This window comes from Acinonyx jubatus, chromosome B1 (assembly GCF_027475565.1).
Source record: "Acinonyx jubatus isolate Ajub_Pintada_27869175 chromosome B1, VMU_Ajub_asm_v1.0, whole genome shotgun sequence".
NCBI classification, from domain to species: domain Eukaryota; kingdom Metazoa; phylum Chordata; class Mammalia; order Carnivora; family Felidae; genus Acinonyx; species Acinonyx jubatus.
The window spans coordinates 146,862,672-146,881,389 of record NC_069382.1 but is presented as its reverse complement, the minus strand read 5'-3'; the positions used below and the strand labels follow the sequence as shown (position 1 = coordinate 146,881,389).

Genomic DNA, 18,718 nt, shown 5'->3' with positions numbered 1-18,718 from the left:
GTTTTGATTGTGATAAATGTTATGAAGGAAAATGGAGTCCATGATACAGGTAAATAATTGAGTAATAGAAGTTAGAAAAGGCTTACATTAGAAACCAGTGACCCAGATGAGACCTGATGGATGTAAAGGGATGAACTAGAGAGTATTATAAGAAACTGAAACAATGTATACAAAGGACCTGAGTCAGGAGGAGAAGAGTTTGGCAGGTGGAGGAAATGAAAATGTGGCCAGGTTATGGTGAATAAGGAAGAGTGGTATAATAAGTAGCTGAAGGGGTAAGTTTGAACCAGATCATGCAGGGCTTTAAATGAGATGGTCATATCATTTATTGTCCAAACCAAAATACTTAGGGATTAATATTAATAATGGTTCTTGGACAATTGACATGAACTGGGACTGTCCTGGGTAAGCCTGGGTATCCCAGTTACAGGTCTTTTTTTTGTTTGCTTGTTTTGTGTTTTTGTGGGAAGTCATGGGAAGCTTTTAAATAATGACGAGATAATGTTTTAAAATATAAAACATAACTTGATCAGTATGTGGACAATAGTTTGGAAGGGGCCAACACTATATAAAACGGGTAGTATGGAGGCTAGTGCAAATAGTTCAAGATAGAAATGATGTGGGCTTGGACCAGAGTGGTAGCAATTGGGATGGGAAAAAATGAAAATAGATTCAAGACAAGAAGAGGTACAGATATTTTCAGAGAGGAGTTAGGGATGTTGCTAAATCTTCTAATTTTCTTCTTTATTCTAGGAGTATTAATTACACACCTCCCGATTGCATGCTGGGTTCTGGGTGAGGTGGAGTGTTAATTCAATTGTTCTCTGACCTTGAGCAGCTATTTACCATTCCTATAGCACACCTACAGATTGAAGATCTGACAGTAATGTCTCTCCTGTTGAGAGATAAGGAGTGTTGAGAGGGAAAAGTAATAAAGAATGTTTAGCAAATAAAATTTATTATATGAATGCTAAATGATTCTTTAAATTTTAGAATGTTTTATATTAGAGAACTATGTATTATGTCTAGCTTTATAATATATAGTTTTCATAAAGTTTAATTCCAAGGAAAGAAAAGTCAGTCTCATTAAATTAAAATATGAATTAAAACTGGTTAGTTGATATATTGGGATAAAATGGTATATAAAAATGGTACTTGCATGTTATCTCAGTTGAAGGGTTTATTTCCAAGTTTCCAGAGTTATTCAGCATGTGGTATAAAACAGACTCAATTCTCCTTTTCATTGATGCTCCATTATTGTTTCTAGTGAATTTAAATTTCATGACAACATCTGCTATCACACCATTACCCTCTTGCCTGAAAACCATAAATATATTAAAAAATAGATAATTATAATTTTCAGTTGTTCTGTTTATATACTCTTAGTGATTAAACATTAAAAAGATTCATTTGGGCAATTCAACTTTAGAATTTAACTGGTCACATAACAGTGTTTGCATACTTAATGATCAATCACACAATGCTGTTCCACAAATATTTGATTTTGATGCATAGTATATTGTATCCACTATTTGGTATAGCTTGCTTTGAAGTCAGAATGCCAGAATTTGAATAATACTAGCTCTGCCATTTATGGTTTGACTTTGGTAAGTTATTTGTTTCTTAATCTTTCTGTATTTAAGTCTCCTCACATCAAAATGGGTTGTTATGAAGATTATGTCCATTAATATATGCAAAACTTTTGGGAAGAGTGAATAGTATACAGTACATATTAGCTTTTATTAGACTTCACATATCTTAAAAAATAAAACAAAACACCCTTATCTCATTAAACAAACCTGTAAGGAGAGAGGTTCCAAATTTATGTGACTTAAAGCCTCAGGTTAATTTTCTATTACCTAAACCCATTAATGTGGCTACAAAAGCAAAATTTAACTTTTGTAGTCATATGTTAAAATTTTACCTCTGTTATCAGCTAACCGCAGATAGTTCTCACAGTGAGCCTTAATAATTTGACTGAAGGCTATAATTATCAAACATTGATATAATTTCCACTTCTTTCTGTGTAAATTACCATGTAAATCATTTCCTTCACCTAACATTGGCCATCTTCTCTCCTGAAAAGGTGCTTTAGACAAATTTGTCTCTCATATTCATTCTAGGCCTCCTCCTCTCCTCTCAATAGTCATTTCTGCCGTAATATTTATTCCAGATATTAATTTAATTAATTCCAGATATTTACTTAGCAATATTAAATAGGTACCTTCTTGCACTAGGCACTGTTCTTGGTTTCAGAAATTAGCTGTGACCAAGATTCACAGTTGCTATTCTCATGGATTTTGCAGTTTAGATGGAGGAGCAGACACTGAAGAAATAATTTATATCCATTTCTAACATCTCAAAAGCCCAAATAATTAAAAAAAAAAACCTTCTCCATATAAAATAACCGGAAGTGTTTGATAAAATACAATACATTTCATTTGGAATGCAAAGCTAAAGTCACGTTAAAGGAAGGGAAATCTTGGAAAGCCAAAAATAAGGATAATGAATATTATGTGATAAGCACTAGAGTATCCAACAGGCTTGACTTTTAGCACTTACATAGTTGCTGGAGAGGACTCTTTGGGCTAGTGCTAAATAGGGAGATGAACATTAGGTTTCTAAATAAGACCAGGATTCTCAAAGAACTAAACCCTCAATGAAAGCATGGATTGGAAAGAAAAAAACACGCTCATCATGTTATTAAAAAAAAAGAAAAGAAAAGAAAAGAAAAAAGGTCTGTAGGTCTATGGGTCTTAGGGTTCCAGGTCTAGACAGAAAAAAGAAGATTCTCCTGATAATTCATGATCAAGAGCCTAGCTACCTGAAAGTTTTGGATTTATAGTACCACCACCTTCATGGTTCCAGAAACTTTAAGAAATTAACAAACTGACAAACAAAAAAGGTCCATATGCTGCTGATCCTCCTAGAGTAACAAATGCTCTGTAATATTGAATGTTAAATCCAGGCTGCATAGTGTCTTACTTATGAAGTGGGATTAAATATCAGCATACAATCCCAATGGCAAACAACATATCATGAGCTAGATTCAGCAGAAAAAGGAGAGCATCCTCAAAAGCGTCACATAATAAAATTAACAGATAACTATACTTGAAATGACTAATGACATAAAAGGGGAATTATAAATATGAGAAAAGTATAGGACTTTATCAAAACAGACCAGACAGGTTCACAAAAGAAACAAACAGAGGTTGCAGACAGGAATACATAATCATAACTTTTCCCTGAAAGTAAAAACTCAATGGGTGGGTTACATAGAATATGACAAAGCTGAAGAGAAATTAGTGAACTGAAAGATGAACATAAAGACATCACACAAAACGTAACAGATAAAGAGATGAAACATCAAATAGAGGCTAAGAGACTAGAGAAGGCTCAGTGTTTACCTAATGCAAAACTAAAGAATAACAAAAACAAAGGAGCAGCAATATTACAAGAGATGATGAGAATTATCCAGAATTGATGAAGGCATGAAGGCTTAGATCACAATGAGTCTGAGGCATACTAAATAAAAAAAACCCCACACATACAAATACATCATTAAAAAACTGTGAACTCCACAGACAAATGGAAGATATTCAGACAATGGAGAAGAGATTAGCTACCAAAGAACATTTTGACTGAAGGACAGTTTCTTTAATAGCAATGGAAAAGGTGATATATAATTGTATATATACACTGAGAGCACAATAGCACTGAGACACAATAGCTATTAATTTGGAATTTTATATCCATACTAAAGTCTTATTCAAGAATGAAGATAAAATAGGACTTTTTGTAGACCAAAGAAAAATTAAAAAGATACTTTACAGATCATTTACTCTTGTGAAAATTTATTTATTTTATTTTAGAAAGAGAGCATGAACAGGGGAGAGGGGCAGAGGGAGAGAGAGAATTTTAAGCAGACTCCATGCTTGGCATGGAACCCAAAGCAGGACTCGATCTCATGACTGTGAGATCATGACATGAGCCGAAATTAAGAGTTGGATGCTTAACCAACTGAGCCACCCAGATGCCCTGACTCTTGTGAAAATTTATAAATGAAGTACTTCAGTAAGAAAGAGATTGAACGTAGGAGAGTTGAGGTACAGTAAGAAATAGGGAACAGAGAAAGTGACAACTGGTAATCTATCATTACAATGACTGATTTGGTGTCATTATAAATAAGGTGGAGCTAAAACATCATTCATAATAACATGAATAAGAGTTCCAAGTAGAAGGGTAATGGATTAAGCCAACTCTCCTTACTTAAATTTTAAGGATAATCACTAAATTCAGGCAAAGATGATTAGAATGCATTAGAAAATATTATCTAACTTTCTGTTTTAGGAGAAATGTCTAACCTATAAGAATATGTAAATAATAAAAATAAAAGGATAGATAAATATATTGAAAAATGATAGCCACAAGAACGTCAATATAGCTATAATGGTATCAGACACAAGAGATTTTAAGACTGAGGTGCTTGGGTGGCTCAGTTGGTTGAGTGGTCGACTTCAGCTCAGGTCATGATCTCATGCTTTGTGAGCCCTAAAGTTTGAGCCCTATATCAGACTCGCTGCTGTCAGTACCGAATCTGCTTTGGATCCTCTGTCTCTCTCTCTCTCTGCCCCTCCCCACCTTGCACACTCTTTCTCTCTCATCAAAAATAAATACACATTAAAAAAAGATATCTTAAGATTAAAAAAAATAATTAGGGATAAAAAAAATTAATATCTTGATAGAACTAATTCCTGAGGAAGATATACCAATTCTAAACATATAGGTACTTGACACTATGTCCTCAAAATATATTGCATAAGGAGAAATAGATAAATCTATAGTGGTAGATTTTATTTGAATGACAAGTATTAAGCTTAATAGGAAGGAACAGAATTAATGACCAGAAATTGATTCTTTGACATATGTAAACAATGTATTGCAGAAGTGGTATCACAAATGGAAGGAAAATGACTCATATGGAAAAATTTAAATCTATTTCTCATATCATATACAAAGTGTCTAAATATGAGCAAAAATGTTTACAACTTATGAGAAAATATGAATGTCTTTACATACATGAGTAGAAAGAATTTCTTAAATAAGACTATTTGCAACTGACTTTTCACAATAAAAGATGCCATAAGGTATGAAGATATGCTATGGACAGGAAGAATATATTTGCAACACAGAAAGTGACAAATGATTGCTACCTACTATAAATACAGAATTCCTACAAGTCAACAAGAAAAGACTAACAAAAGTAGAAGAACCAATTCAAAGAAGAGGTATCTTTAGTGAATGACAGACTTTGAATAAGATACCCAAACAGGACCATGTGTTTTACACTAATTTATTTGATCTTTATAACAACTCTACCAAAGAGGCATGTACCCTCCTCTTGTAAACTGTAACAAACTATCTTTTTAAGGGTAATCCTTTCCTGATTTTTTTTGACTTACCGTACCTCAAGCTTTCTATTTACACACTGTGTTTAAAACTGAAGGGAAAGGGGGAAAAGTGTGTGTACATTTCCAGCAGAGAGAATAGCTTATATGAAGGTCTTGAGGTTAGGGCCAGTGAAGAACTGAAAGAAGTCTAGTTGGATGATAGTGAAAGATGAGCCCAGGAGAGGCCAATGGAAGGATGGAAGGATTTTAACCAGGGGAGTAATATGTTTAGAATTTTGTTTCAAAAAGTCTTTCTGACTGCTTTGTAGAATGTGGAGTGGAGCAAGACTGGAGGAAAGGAGACTCATTAGGAGGCTGTTCATAGTCCAGGAGAGAGATGGTTGAGGGCACTGTTTGAAGAAAAGTTACGGATCTTAGGGATATTTAGAAAATAGAACTGAAAGATTAGATGATTGGATGTATGGGTTGAGGGAGAGGAGGAATTAAAGATGACTTACATATTTCTTGAGCAACTAAGTTGAAAGTGACACCTCAATTAATTTGAGGTAACATTTGGCGGGAGAGAGTTGATAGGTTCAGGTCTGGATTTAGTAAGTTGAGTTGTCTGTGAGATACCTGTGCGATGACATTAAGGAGATGGCTATGTACATTCATGACTGGAGATGAGAAGAGAGGACTGGCCCAGAGATGCAAATTTGAGAATGATGAACATATAGGGGTCAATTAAGCCACTGAAAGTCAAGAATGTGAACTGAGAAGATGAGAGGCTTATAGCACAGCCTAATGTCCAACATTTGAAGGATGTGCAGAGAAGGAATAAGAGCTAGTGAAGAAAATTGAGGAGTGAATGGAGAGGTAAGAGGAAAATAGGGTGTGTAGGGTCATAGAAACTACAGGATGGTACTATTTTAAGAAGGATTAAAAATACAACAGTACCAAATATCACTGAGAGGTCCAAACAGAAGATGATATAATTTGCTTGGAGCTTGTGATTTGAATGTCCTTGTTGAATTTGGCAAAGGCGATTAGCATTTTGTGGTGGCATCAGAAGTAAGATTGCAGGGGATTGAGCAGTAAGTGGGAAGTAAAATAGTACAGATGACTCATTCAATCCTACAAGTTTTGAAAGCCAGTGGCTAGTACAGAGATTTTCACAAGACAGAGCTAAGGCGAAAGTGTGCTGAACTGACTAAAATTGATTTGGTAGTACTCTTCCCATGGATTCTTCCTTCCCCTCTCATTTCTCAACAAAACGTATCTGACCAGATGTTCATGCTCTGGACTTACTAAGTATTTCTACAGCAAATAAGAACTATTAATTTTCTTGTGGTGGTGGTATTTGGGAAACACCTCCCTTTCAAAGGACTTTTGCATATTATTTGAAGGATTGGGTAATGTGGGCATTTGAGGCATTTGTGGTAAGGTCAGTAAGGGTCAGTATTTTAGCTGGGAGGGCCTGTCTCATCACATCACACAGATAAGTATATATTCAACTAAGGTAGGAATGTCAAATAACTAGAATGCATGCTGCTACTCCCCTTATTGTTAATTCATGCCACACATGCTTGGATTTGACCACAAGGTCCTTTGTGTTATAGCATTCCAGGCAGATACAAACCAAAAAGCTTGATGTTGGTCATAGTGTTCTGATCTTGGCTGAATATGCCCAGGACCACAGAATTGCACAACTCCAAGGGGGCACTGTTTACATAGACTGTATTGTGAATGGTATCCACTGGATTTATACAGTAGGATGGCCTTGTTACCGTACCCTCACCCAACTCTCTTTAACCTTTCTTTTTTTTCTACCATGTATTCAAGTGATATGCTTACTTACATTAGTAATAGATCAAAATGTGGCATGTTTTGTTTTTGTTTATTTGCATTGTTTTTTAAGCTGCCCATAATACTACTTTCATAATATTGCAACAAATTGTGTGAATGTCTCATTATCTATGCTGTGAACAAAAGTCAAATGGGCCATATTGCTTAATATAAGCTTAATATATTACTAGTAATATTACTATTTGATAAACATTAAAGCTTTAATGTTTATTTTTGAGAGAGAGAGAGCGCACATACACTGGGGAGGGGCAGAGAGAGGGAGACGCAGAATCCGAAACAGGCTCCAGGCTCCGAGCTGTCAGCACAGAGCCTGACGTGGGGCTCGAACCCACGAACCATGAGATCATGACCTGAGCTGAAGTTTGATACTTAACCAACTGAGCCACCCAGGCACCCCTAAGCTTATATATATTTTTATATAGTTCCACTTACCTCAGTTTGACAACATGAGCTCTGATGAATTGATTTCTTAAATTTGATTCTTGGAATGTTTTAGTAATCTATAGAAAGAAAGGGGAAAATGTTTTTATGCTTCCAGTTGTTCTCTTTCCTCCCAACCTTGCAACACAGGACTTAAGTTAATGAGGAATAGGGACTGGAGTTTTCAGTTCAGTTCAGTTCAGTTCAAATTTCAATGAAATTTTAGTTCAATTTCATCTCAACACATAGGATTGATTTAGTCTGGGGAAACAGCCTTTTGATGCAGTGCCTATTTCTTCACTTATGATACAAACATGATAATGGATGCATCTTCACTAGAAGGCATCTAAACATCAGATATTGTACTCAGTGTGATTTGGTGGCTCTTCCCAAGGGTGTTGGACAAAAATCAAGTAAACAATGAAAAACAGAGTACTATTTTATATTTCTTCACTGATTGAGGGTGTCAGTATTATCTTTGTATTCTAGAATAGTCTAGAATTCTCATACCTCAGTAATGTTCATAGTTGATAAGAACTGAAGTGAGATGTGGATTATTTAAATTCTAACAAAGTGAATCATTAAATTTGTTAATAGACCAGCCATTAAAGTGTAAGACAATTACATATAGAATGTTTGCAGTTATCACACATTTCCATCATTAGAGAAGAAAGATCTTATTAGCTACCCATGAAGATAAATCACCTTATTTTTAGTGTCTTCTTACTTGATAGGTATGGTTTTGTTTATATTATTCATGAGCTGAATAATGGAAATAATGTTGTTTTTGTGATTTCAACCACCCTCCAGTTATCAGTTTCTTTTCTGTTTAACCAGATATGGAAAGTTCAGTTTTCAAGAAAAAGATAAAATATGTGGCAATATGATCTATTATTATAGTGGTCTCCAAAAATTTTTGATTATGCATTCCTATGGATAAAATATTTTATGCATGAGTAGCACAAACATGTATATTTATTTATTAATTATATATATGCAGTAACACTGTACTGCTAATAATATATACTATAAAACATTGACGAAATTAGAAATTAAAAAGACCAAATTAACAGAGCAAACATTTAGTCATTTTATCCCTTTATATTTAGTAATAATATTTTCATTGGTAATGTGGATAGAATTTATAATTTTTGAAATACTTTGTGATAAAATGATTCAAAGTAATGATTCTAAGTTTAATTTAAATACTTGGTTTGGAATGCTGAAGACATTTCCACACCATTACATGGCTCTAAATGTATAAAGTGCCTCATTGGCAGAATTTAATAAATCATGACACAAAGTTGTCAGTCCCTCCCAACCATTGTGCAAAGGTTTTGTTGAAATTTAACATGTGACTTTCCATCTTCCCTGATTTCAATTGGTTATCCTTGCAAACCAAATGGAATGTGTTTCATTTTATATGTTTTTTTAAAGAAGTGTGTTTAGGGGCACGTGGGTGGCTCAGTCGGTTAGGCGTATGATTTCAGCTCAGGTCATGATCTCAAGGTTTGTGGGTTTGAGCCCCACCTTGGGTTCTGTGCTGACAATGCAGACCCACTTCAGATACTCTATCCCCCTCTCTCTGCCCCTTTCCTGCTTGTGCTCTCTCTCTCTCAAAAATAAATAAACACTTAAAAAACATTAAAAGAAGTATGTTCAAAATCAACCAAGCATGATAGTTAATCTTTCCCCCCCAGTTTTTATGTGTGCATGTCTAAGCACTTTTATAGGTAAGATGCAACATTTTCAGTAAAACACAAGAAAATCCAAACACCTCATGATGGACCCGTTGCTAAACATATTTTCAAAGTCTTCTCTCCATGGTATGAACTTCATTTAAAAAGCACCTAATTTCTTACACTTTGAAGAGACAGGGTATGTATGTGTGTTTGTGTGTATTAAATATCTTCTAAGAAAGATACTGTTTATTGCTTCACTTGGTAAATTTGCTTTAGTCAGTAGCAGTGAAGTGTCAGTTCTGTTATTACCTTACTGTTCCTTTACTTGGTCATTACTGTCCTTGGCATATTAGAGTTATCTCCGAATTGTGGTTTTAAAATTTGTGTTTTGCAGGATTCTTCTCAGTTCCTTTAGTGATTTCGGGGAGGCTTTGTTTAGTTTTAGAACTAGATAATAAAATCTTTAAATCCAGTTGAAACTGCACATTGTTGAAATCTACTCAGAGCAAGTAAAAGTGTTACTGCCCTTCCCCTCTTCCCTCAAGATACCTTTACAAACATTGTGTGGGACCAGCTGACATAAAACCAAACAAGGTACCAATGCCAATCCATTTATCAAATAGTAACAAAACACTTCTTTCTAAAAAATACTCTTTATGAGAAGAAAACATATAGAGTGATATCCAAGTATTTGAGTATTCACAATTAATTACTGTGAATCCCTCCCTGGAATGCACAACCCCGTTTTGGAGACCACTGTGAGCCTCTGACTACAATGATGTCTTTATTTTGTATCCCTAAGACTTGGCACAGGAACCAACAGATAGAATGCATCTTTTATTTATTCATTCAAAGAACATTTCATTGTCAAGTATGTTATCAAATTGGGTTTTTTTGGCATTAAGTAATGATCAATGCTTTTTTTTTTAAGCTTACTTATTTATTTTAAGAGAGAGGGCCTGTGTATAAGCAGGGGAAGGGCAAAGAGAGGGAGAGAGAATCCCAAGCAGGCTCTGTGCTGTTAGCATAGGGTCCATCTTTGGGCTCAATCTCATGAACTATGAAATCATGACCTGAGCTGAAATCAAGAGACATATGCTTAGCCGACTGAGCCACCCAGGCACTCCAATAATTAATGCTTGTTAAATGGATGTAACTGAAAGGAATTTTACCCAGAAGTCCTGATGGTTTAAGTGATATGATAAAATTAATCTCAAATGGGTATTGTTTTCTTTCTCTTCCTATGAACTAGTTTGTTCATGGGACTATAATTAGATATATTTTGGAAAAAGTGGCAATTGTTTGCAGAATTTATTGCATTATCACACCTGATAACAAAGGGGAGTTTCAACAGTTCAGTTGATCCCAGGTATGAATCCTGACCGAAATCTTTTGTTTTATTGACAGAGACCCATCCCATTTAGTCAGAATGCGCTCATGGTTTTGATATATATATATTTTGCAAACTGGTGCTTTCAATATTTCTAGATGGCCTTATTCATTTTTTTCACTCATTCAACAACAGTTTTTCAGTAACTTTTTTGCTGCAAACCCCTTCTATCACGCACTGGGTGCAATGGTGAGAGAAAATAAACAGTCCTTGCCAGTATGGAGCTTACATTTAATGGCAGCAGACAAGCACCAATCAAGTTATCATCCACATTTAAGTAAAATTATAACTGATAAGTACAGAAATACAGTAGAGGAATTTGATCCAATCAATATTAGAGAGGTTTCTTGGAGGAAATGCTGGTGGAGTTGAGATTGTTAGGAAGAATCAAAGTTAGCTAGCTAGTTGAAGAGGAAGGAAAAAGCCTCACAAGTGAAGTGAATGGCACATTCAAAGTCCTGAGGTGGGAACACACAGGTGTGTTTCAGGAATGAAAGAAGGCCAGTGCAGCTGTAGCATAGAGAGCAAGGAGGCTAGGGAGCCAGAATGGCCAGACCATGCATGTCTTGTTAGTGGTCTTTATCATAAATAATGGGAAGTTGCTGAAGTGTTTTAAACAAAAGGATAATATAATCAGATTTGCAATTTGAGAATAATTTCTTTTGCTGCCTATGGATATTTAGTTTTAGGGAAGAAATGCAAATCAGTTAATGCTATTTTAGTAGTTCAGAGTAGAGGTGATGGTTTGGATGGACATGGTGTTAGTAGGTATGAAGAGAAATGAATGGATTTGAGGGAAATAAAGAAGATAAAACCTGCAAGGTTGGTAATGGATTGGGTATTTGAAATGATAGAGGGCAGTAATTCAAAGATGAATTCCAGGGTTTGGGTTTGGAAAACTGAATAAATGTTGTTAATGGGGACAGGATTATTGGAAGGAGGCTAGGATGCTCTGGGGAAATCATGAGTTTGATTTGGGGCAGAATAAATTTAAGATTAATAAAAAAACAGCTAAGTGGAGACATTAGGCTGGCAGTGTGGTGAACAGATCTGAAGTACAGAAGAAAAGTCTGGGCCGGAGACAGAATGAGTCATTAGTGTACAAGTGTTGGTTGAAGTAACACTCATCAAAGAGAACATCTAAGGATAGAAAAAAACCAGTGTGAGAAAAGAGGAGAGCATAAGTCAAAGCCTTGGGGAATTTCAAAATTTAATGACAGTATAAAGGAAGGTGAGCCTATAGAGACAGAGAGGAGTGGCCAGAGAGGCAGGATAGGAAAAACAGATGAATGAATATATTGCATGAAAGTCATAAAATCATAGGCTTTTTGAGTTAGAATGTACTGTGAAAATTATCTGGTCCAATGACTTTATTTCACTGATGAGTAAACTGAGAGCTAGAAAAGAGAGATGAATTGCCTCATAGAAGTTTCTGAGACTATTCTATTGCTCATGAAGGAAAACAATGTTGTCTGTGGGACAAGGACAATGATGATACTCATGTTACCATTGGGAAATGGTATGATACTTGGATTTGGAGTCAGGAGACCTTGGTTTGAATTCTGGTTCTACTACACTCCAGTTGAATGGCCTTTGACATGTTTCCTAAACTCACAACCTTTATTTTATGCATCTATAAAAATTATTTGTCAATTTATATGACTGTATAATACATGTGAAAGTGCTTTGTAAACTATAGATTAGCACCTTATTAGAGTATCATTCATACAATGTTTTAAATGTTCAAAGTGGTTTTACAGAAGGATAAATAAATGAGATTATGGAAATCATACATCAGAAGAATTTCAAGTGAAATCTTTTCCTGCCAGGTGTTTAAATATATTATAAAACCACAGCACTCTCAATAGCTTGGTACTAAAAACTGAAATAATAAAATTATAAAAAGAAAATGAGGGTTAATATTTTAAAGAGCATTTAGAATGAATAAAGCCATTTTTAACATGACACAAAATGAGAAATCATAAAAGGGATTGATAATTTAGCTCTATAAACATACAAAATATATATGAAATATATAAAATACATATGAAATATATAAAAAAATTAAATGTTTAACATTAAAAAATCCCTACATCATAAATAGGATTGAGAGTCAAATCACATTATTAGAGAAATATATGCAATGTGAATGACAGGCAAACTTTAATATGCTAATAAGGATAAGTGGTATTTTTTTTGTTTTTGTTTTTGTTTTTTTTCGAATCCATATAGAATAGACAAATGCTCCAGTAAGAACATGGGCAAAGTCATGATCAGGCAATTGACAAATGAAGTCATAAAAATGACCTATTACTATATGAAAACAGATTAAATCTTAGTAATCAAAGAAATGAAAATCCAAATAATAGTGAGATATCACTTCTCACCTACTAAATTAGCAACAATTAAAATGATTTACAACGTTGAGGGTTAATGCTGTGGGGAAATAAGCATACTTGTGCATACTTATGTGCTGCTGGTGAAAATGTAAACTGGAGCACTTTTGGAGTGCAGCCTAAAAATTAATCTTATTGTATATATAAACCACATCTTCTTTATCCATTTGTCAGTTGATGGACATTTAGGCTGTTGTTGAAAGTGCTGCTATAAACATTGGGAGTGGAGGAGGGCACTTGTTGGGGTGAGCACTAGGTGTTGTATGGAAACCAATTTGATAATAAATTATATTTAAAAAAACAAAAAATAAAAAAACAGGTACAGTTCGGGGCGCCTGGGTGGCTCAGTCTGTTAAGCATCCGACTTCGGCTCAGGTGATGATCTCACGGTTCGTGGGTTCGCGCCCCTCGTCAGGCTCTGTGCTGACAGCTCGGAGCCTGGAGCCTGTTTCAGATTTTGTGTCTCCCTCTCTCTCTGACCCTCCCCCACTTGCACTCTGTCTCTCTCTGTCTCAAAAATAAATAAACATTAAAAAAATTTTAAAAAATAGGTACAGTTAAAAATAAATAAATAAAAATTAATCTTAAAAATGCAGAGACCACTATATTGATATAAGCAACTGGTTGATAAATACATGGGAGAATTGACTGAAGAATTTTAAATAGTCTTCAAACATTCAACGCTTAACGCTTCACTCCTCTACTCCTTACGTGTGGCTTGCACATGGTGTCTTTCGTCCAAAGAGTATGGTATGGAAAAGAGAGGAAGTAACTTTACAGTGTAGAAACCTGACAAACACTACTTCAGCTGGGTGATCAAGTTGACAGTGATAAGTCATGTTGACAATTTAATGAACCCCCTTCATGTGATGGAGTGAAAATGATACTCTTTCTCTATGGTCGTCCTCCCCTGAACCTGTAATTCCACCCTAAGCATGAGGAAATAGTTTAGAAAGCCCAGTTATGGGATTTTACAAAATGCCTGCCCAGTACTCTGCAAAACTCTCAAGGTTCTCAAAACAAGGAAAATCTTAGGATCTTCATAGATTCTCCTCCCGAATCACTGATTCAGCTGTTATTCTGATCTCATTAAACATTTAAATGATATACCTAACTTCCTTTGCTCTAATCCCATGCTAACTAAGCAGTTGTCCCATAAATTGGCTTCTAGTGAGGTTTGCCTCTGGGGAAAAATGTGTTAGACAAGCCAGTGATTCAGTCCTCCAGCCATAAGAGTCCTCATTAGATTAACTTAGTGGTTCCCAAATTGTGGTTCTTGGACCATTAGCATCAGTATCACCTGGGAACTTAGAAATGGAAATTCTTCAGTTTACCCCAGACCTATTGAATCAGAGACTCTCACATCACGGCTCAGAAATTTGTGTTTTGAAAAGCCTGCCAGGTGATTTTGTTAATGTTTAAGTTTTAGAGCAACTGGATTAATTTATATTCTTAGGACTCTTTAAAAGGAAGGGTAAGTAAGCAACCTTGACATTGGTCAACTCTGACTCTCTGGGTGAAAGGTCGCACACTGGTCCATGGTCATAAATGAATGCAAAGGGCCCACTTGTGAGGTTTCCTGGCAGGCCTCTTCAACTGAAAGCCCGAGCTTGCTTTGCATATTTTCTATGTGTATCATTGAGCCAAAGTAGGGTGTTGTTTAACCTATGTTATTATGGACATGCAAACATATCTTTTAACATCTGCTACCTGTGTGTTTAGTTGGATAAGAAAAAGGAAAGAAGGCAAAATGAAAAGGATTTAGAAAGGCAATCTCAAGGAGAGCAGTAATAAATGCTCAACTTGCACAAACAATAGACTTCCAGCCTTTGAAGTCATAATCATATAAAATATTAATTTATTCAAGACTCTTCTAACACTTTCCACTTATGACTTAAAAAATGTAAAGAAGAACCAGTATACTAGCAAATTAACTTGGAAAAATCACAAAGAAACATATCTTTCAGTATTCAGGGAAGAAAACAATATAGAGCATCTAGCAATTACAGATATATCACAAAATATCAGATTTATTATCAAATTTGTTTGATGATGGGATAAAGAGCAAAGAGAAATATTAACTTACCATAGATTCAATTCTTCCACTCAAATCCCTATATTCCTGTGTAGCTGGTGAATTTAACTGATTACTGTATTTGACATTTAGGATTTGAAAGCTGCTATGATAAAAATAAGACTTTTGATCTGTAAAACAAAGAAAAGGAAGAATCAATCTCACTGCTAAGTACTTTAATCTTTAGTTTATTCAGGATTATGGGAGGCTATCTTACACAATTTAAAAAAAGTTGCTTCTCTTAAAACTCCAAACTTACTATAAATGTAACTATAATAAAATTATTCATCTCTCTCTTTTTTAAATTGACAAAGCTGAAAATTTAAAGATGTAGGAAAATCAGAGCAGCATCATTTGTGAAATCAAACTGCTCAGAAGTATCATAATTTTCATTTTTACTATATTTTTGGGAGATTTGTGATTGCAGATTTATTCAAGAAATATTAATGAATGTCTATAATATGCTATTATTCATTTATCCCTAAGGAATACCCAAAATAATTCTGAATAGTGTTTAAAATTATTTCAAATAATAATCATTTTAGGGGTATTATTGACTTGTCATTAGTTTTTTAGACTAAAACTAGAAAATAAGCCTTTGAACAGGATATCTAATTGGTTGTCCAGTGTGAATTGTTTTCATCAAAAAAAGTCTTCCAGAGGACATATTCAGCTGTGTGAGGAAAATAAAGACTCCCAAAACACACTGTATACATCTTAGAAACATTATGAACAAGGGCATAACCTAACCTGTCTCAGGAAAATCCCTGCTTTCTTTTGATCATTCATATGCGATAACTAATGCAGAGAAATACTTCAATCAGGAGAAAGAGTTGGAGATCCTGGTGGAAGGGTAATGTATTCCTTTGTAGTGGAAGGACAAGTCTTTGAAGGGCTGTAAATGGTCACCCTCTGAAGAGGATTAACCTAGGTTCTGTTTGTGTGACAATATAGTACCATCAAAAGTGAAAATTCATTAATTTAATTGGAAACTTGAGATTTCTTTTTCCTGCCTCTGTAGTTCACCTAAGACATAGTTGACTCTGGGTGATTTGATAGCAAAATGTAGCAACAACTTTGTAATTAGATTGGCTGAGAAATATTATTCCTCATTACTGTTTTTTCTAATGTTGGTAATTTTATTGTGCCGCTAGGAGTTTTTCAACTCTCAAATAAGCATTTTTGCCCATTTACAATAGAACATACAATAAGTTATGTTCTCTCTTTCTCTCCATATTCATGGATACCCACATACCTACACCCACACATATGATTTAAATGACTTAGCACAATTGTAGCTGAAATAAAATAACCTCAAAGTGCATTTATAAGTGATAAAATCAGATTATAGCCTATGTTATCTAGTGAAATTTAACATATTTACGTTAAAACATCTGAAAGGGATGTTCACTGATATATTAAGGAACATTGTTTATGAATGAGCAGGGTATATGTGTTCTTTATATTGTTTCTTGTCCATATGTTCTACATTTTTGTTATAATAGAGAAAAGTAAAAGAACAGATCTTTTTAAAAATTTGTTTTTTTTCCCTTATCTTTCATAACTCTTCTCTTAACTAAGACTGTTTTATCAGGAAATAGATCATGAATTAACAAATAACTAGGTACATCCAATTTTTAGGTGTTGAAACTTAAAGTTCTTTGCAATATTTCACTTCTACAGTTTTATCAGGTTATTATATGAAGAAGGAAATCATGATATTAAGTGAAAAAACACAGTAAGCAAATTCTAATGTCAGAAAAGAATCAAGAGACGTTTTTCCTTTGGCTAGAGTAATTCTTGCCTGGGTAATAATGTTTATTTAAAAAAAAACAAAAGAGACAGAGAAGAGAAAAGTACTGATTGAGGGAATATATAGACACAAACATGTATTTAGAGATATAGAAGACCCTCAATTAGGTTATATTAGAAAATAAAAGTGGCAATAAAAGAATGACAGACTTGTCATCTGAAGGTGTATTTAGTTATTTGGTCTAAAAAGTGGTACTTTTAGTCTTCTAGTACTTACCAAAGGCTAAAAAGTGGATGAGTAGAGCTACGGTCACTGCCAGGATTACCACTCCTGCCACAACAACGAAACCCACTACATAGGGATTCAGGAATCTTGAGGCTGATGGTACCCGTGCTGGCCTTAGAACAAGAGAAAATGATCAAAGACTAATTCTTTCACTTAGAGAAGCCATGATTTCAGTTCTCATGATCATTATTGCCTCCCCAAGTCTTTTAGCCTATATGTGGTTCTATTTATAGGAAACTGCAGTGATTATTGATCAGAACATAATCCTGGAAATGAACCTGAACTAACATTCTCCTTAATAATTTTTCTTTCAAATTTCTTTCAGCACAGAACTGTTGACATTTTGGTAGTTGATAGAAAAATAAGTAAATCTGACCTATGCTTTGCACTTACTTTCCCTTCTTCTGTCAGTTGATGAAGTTCTCAAGAATAACAGCTAATTGTTCTGTTTTGCTGTAAGTTTTTCTAAGACCCTATGTTGGACACTTACTGTAGTAACCTCCCATAACTGGGCACCATCCCAGTGGTGTATAGAAGATTAATCATTTTGGGTGGGGAGTGGGGGGAAGGGAGTCAGAACAGTAGCATTCCTCACTGTCATATTCTCCATATTATTAAAAGTGGGGTGTGAACAGAGGATAAGTGTTGAGATCCAGAAAGAGTAGCAAGCCCCTGAAATGAAGAACTGTACCAGCAGCAGATTTGCATGATTTATCATTTTTCCCCCATGAATTTGTCAACTTCAGTGTGAGTCAAAAGATTTGTACTAATAGAGTACATGGTATGATATTGAGTATACAGTCCAGATGCTATCTTCTTCACCTACCCACAACCACATATACTTGCAAGAGGGAGGTAACCAGAAGGGCTAAGTGTGAATTTCTGTTTTATCCCTTGTGTGCTTGGAGATCACACTGTCATTAATCTGAGACTTTCCTAGTCTGACAAATGGAATTAATAATATCTGCCTCACAAGCCATTTTGAAGATCAATGAAGTTATGTTATGAACTATATTTCTAGTTAAATAGGTTACCACTAGGCTGTGTGCCTTTGGAGGGAAGAGATAGTGTGCATGCTTATGTTTCAGACACTTTGCAGGTTGCCTGGCATAAATAGGTGATAAATACTTCTGATATTTATAAATATTTGTTGCATGTGTTAACTTATAAGCATGTGTTAGATTTAAAAGACTTAACAGAGCTGAAAAGCAGTTACATTTAGCCAGAATATAGTCTTTAATTTTTCCTATTTGTTTTGCCAACATTCTGGTATAAGTGTGAAAAGAATGCTCTGAGGGTCAGTGATTCCCAGACATTTAGGTTTCATTGCAGGGTTGCCTGATCTTGTTTGGGCTCTGCATAACTCAGAAACTTACAGAAGGGCACTTCCTGCTATTTTGCAATGTACCACCTGCACATTGTATTCTGTGGTTCTGGGACCAGTAACATTTCAAAAGATTAT

At 34.8% G+C, this 18,718-nt stretch overlaps 1 protein-coding gene across 1 annotated transcript in view; it reads right to left on the bottom strand.

Annotated features, from left to right (window-relative positions):
- The window catches only part of TMPRSS11D (transmembrane serine protease 11D), a gene marked incomplete at its 5' end in the record, with an annotated part of 33,678 nt that extends 16,304 nt beyond the window's left edge, over positions 1 to 17,374 (bottom strand). Inside the window, 4 exons of the mRNA XM_053216176.1 lie at positions 1,160 to 1,317; positions 7,689 to 7,756; positions 15,231 to 15,349; positions 17,248 to 17,374. Of these exons, the coding sequence (XP_053072151.1) occupies positions 1,160 to 1,317; positions 7,689 to 7,756; positions 15,231 to 15,349; positions 17,248 to 17,374 (472 nt within the window). The remainder of the gene's footprint in view (positions 1 to 1,159; positions 1,318 to 7,688; positions 7,757 to 15,230; positions 15,350 to 17,247) is intronic.
- Between the last annotated feature and the right edge of the window lie 1,344 nt (positions 17,375 to 18,718).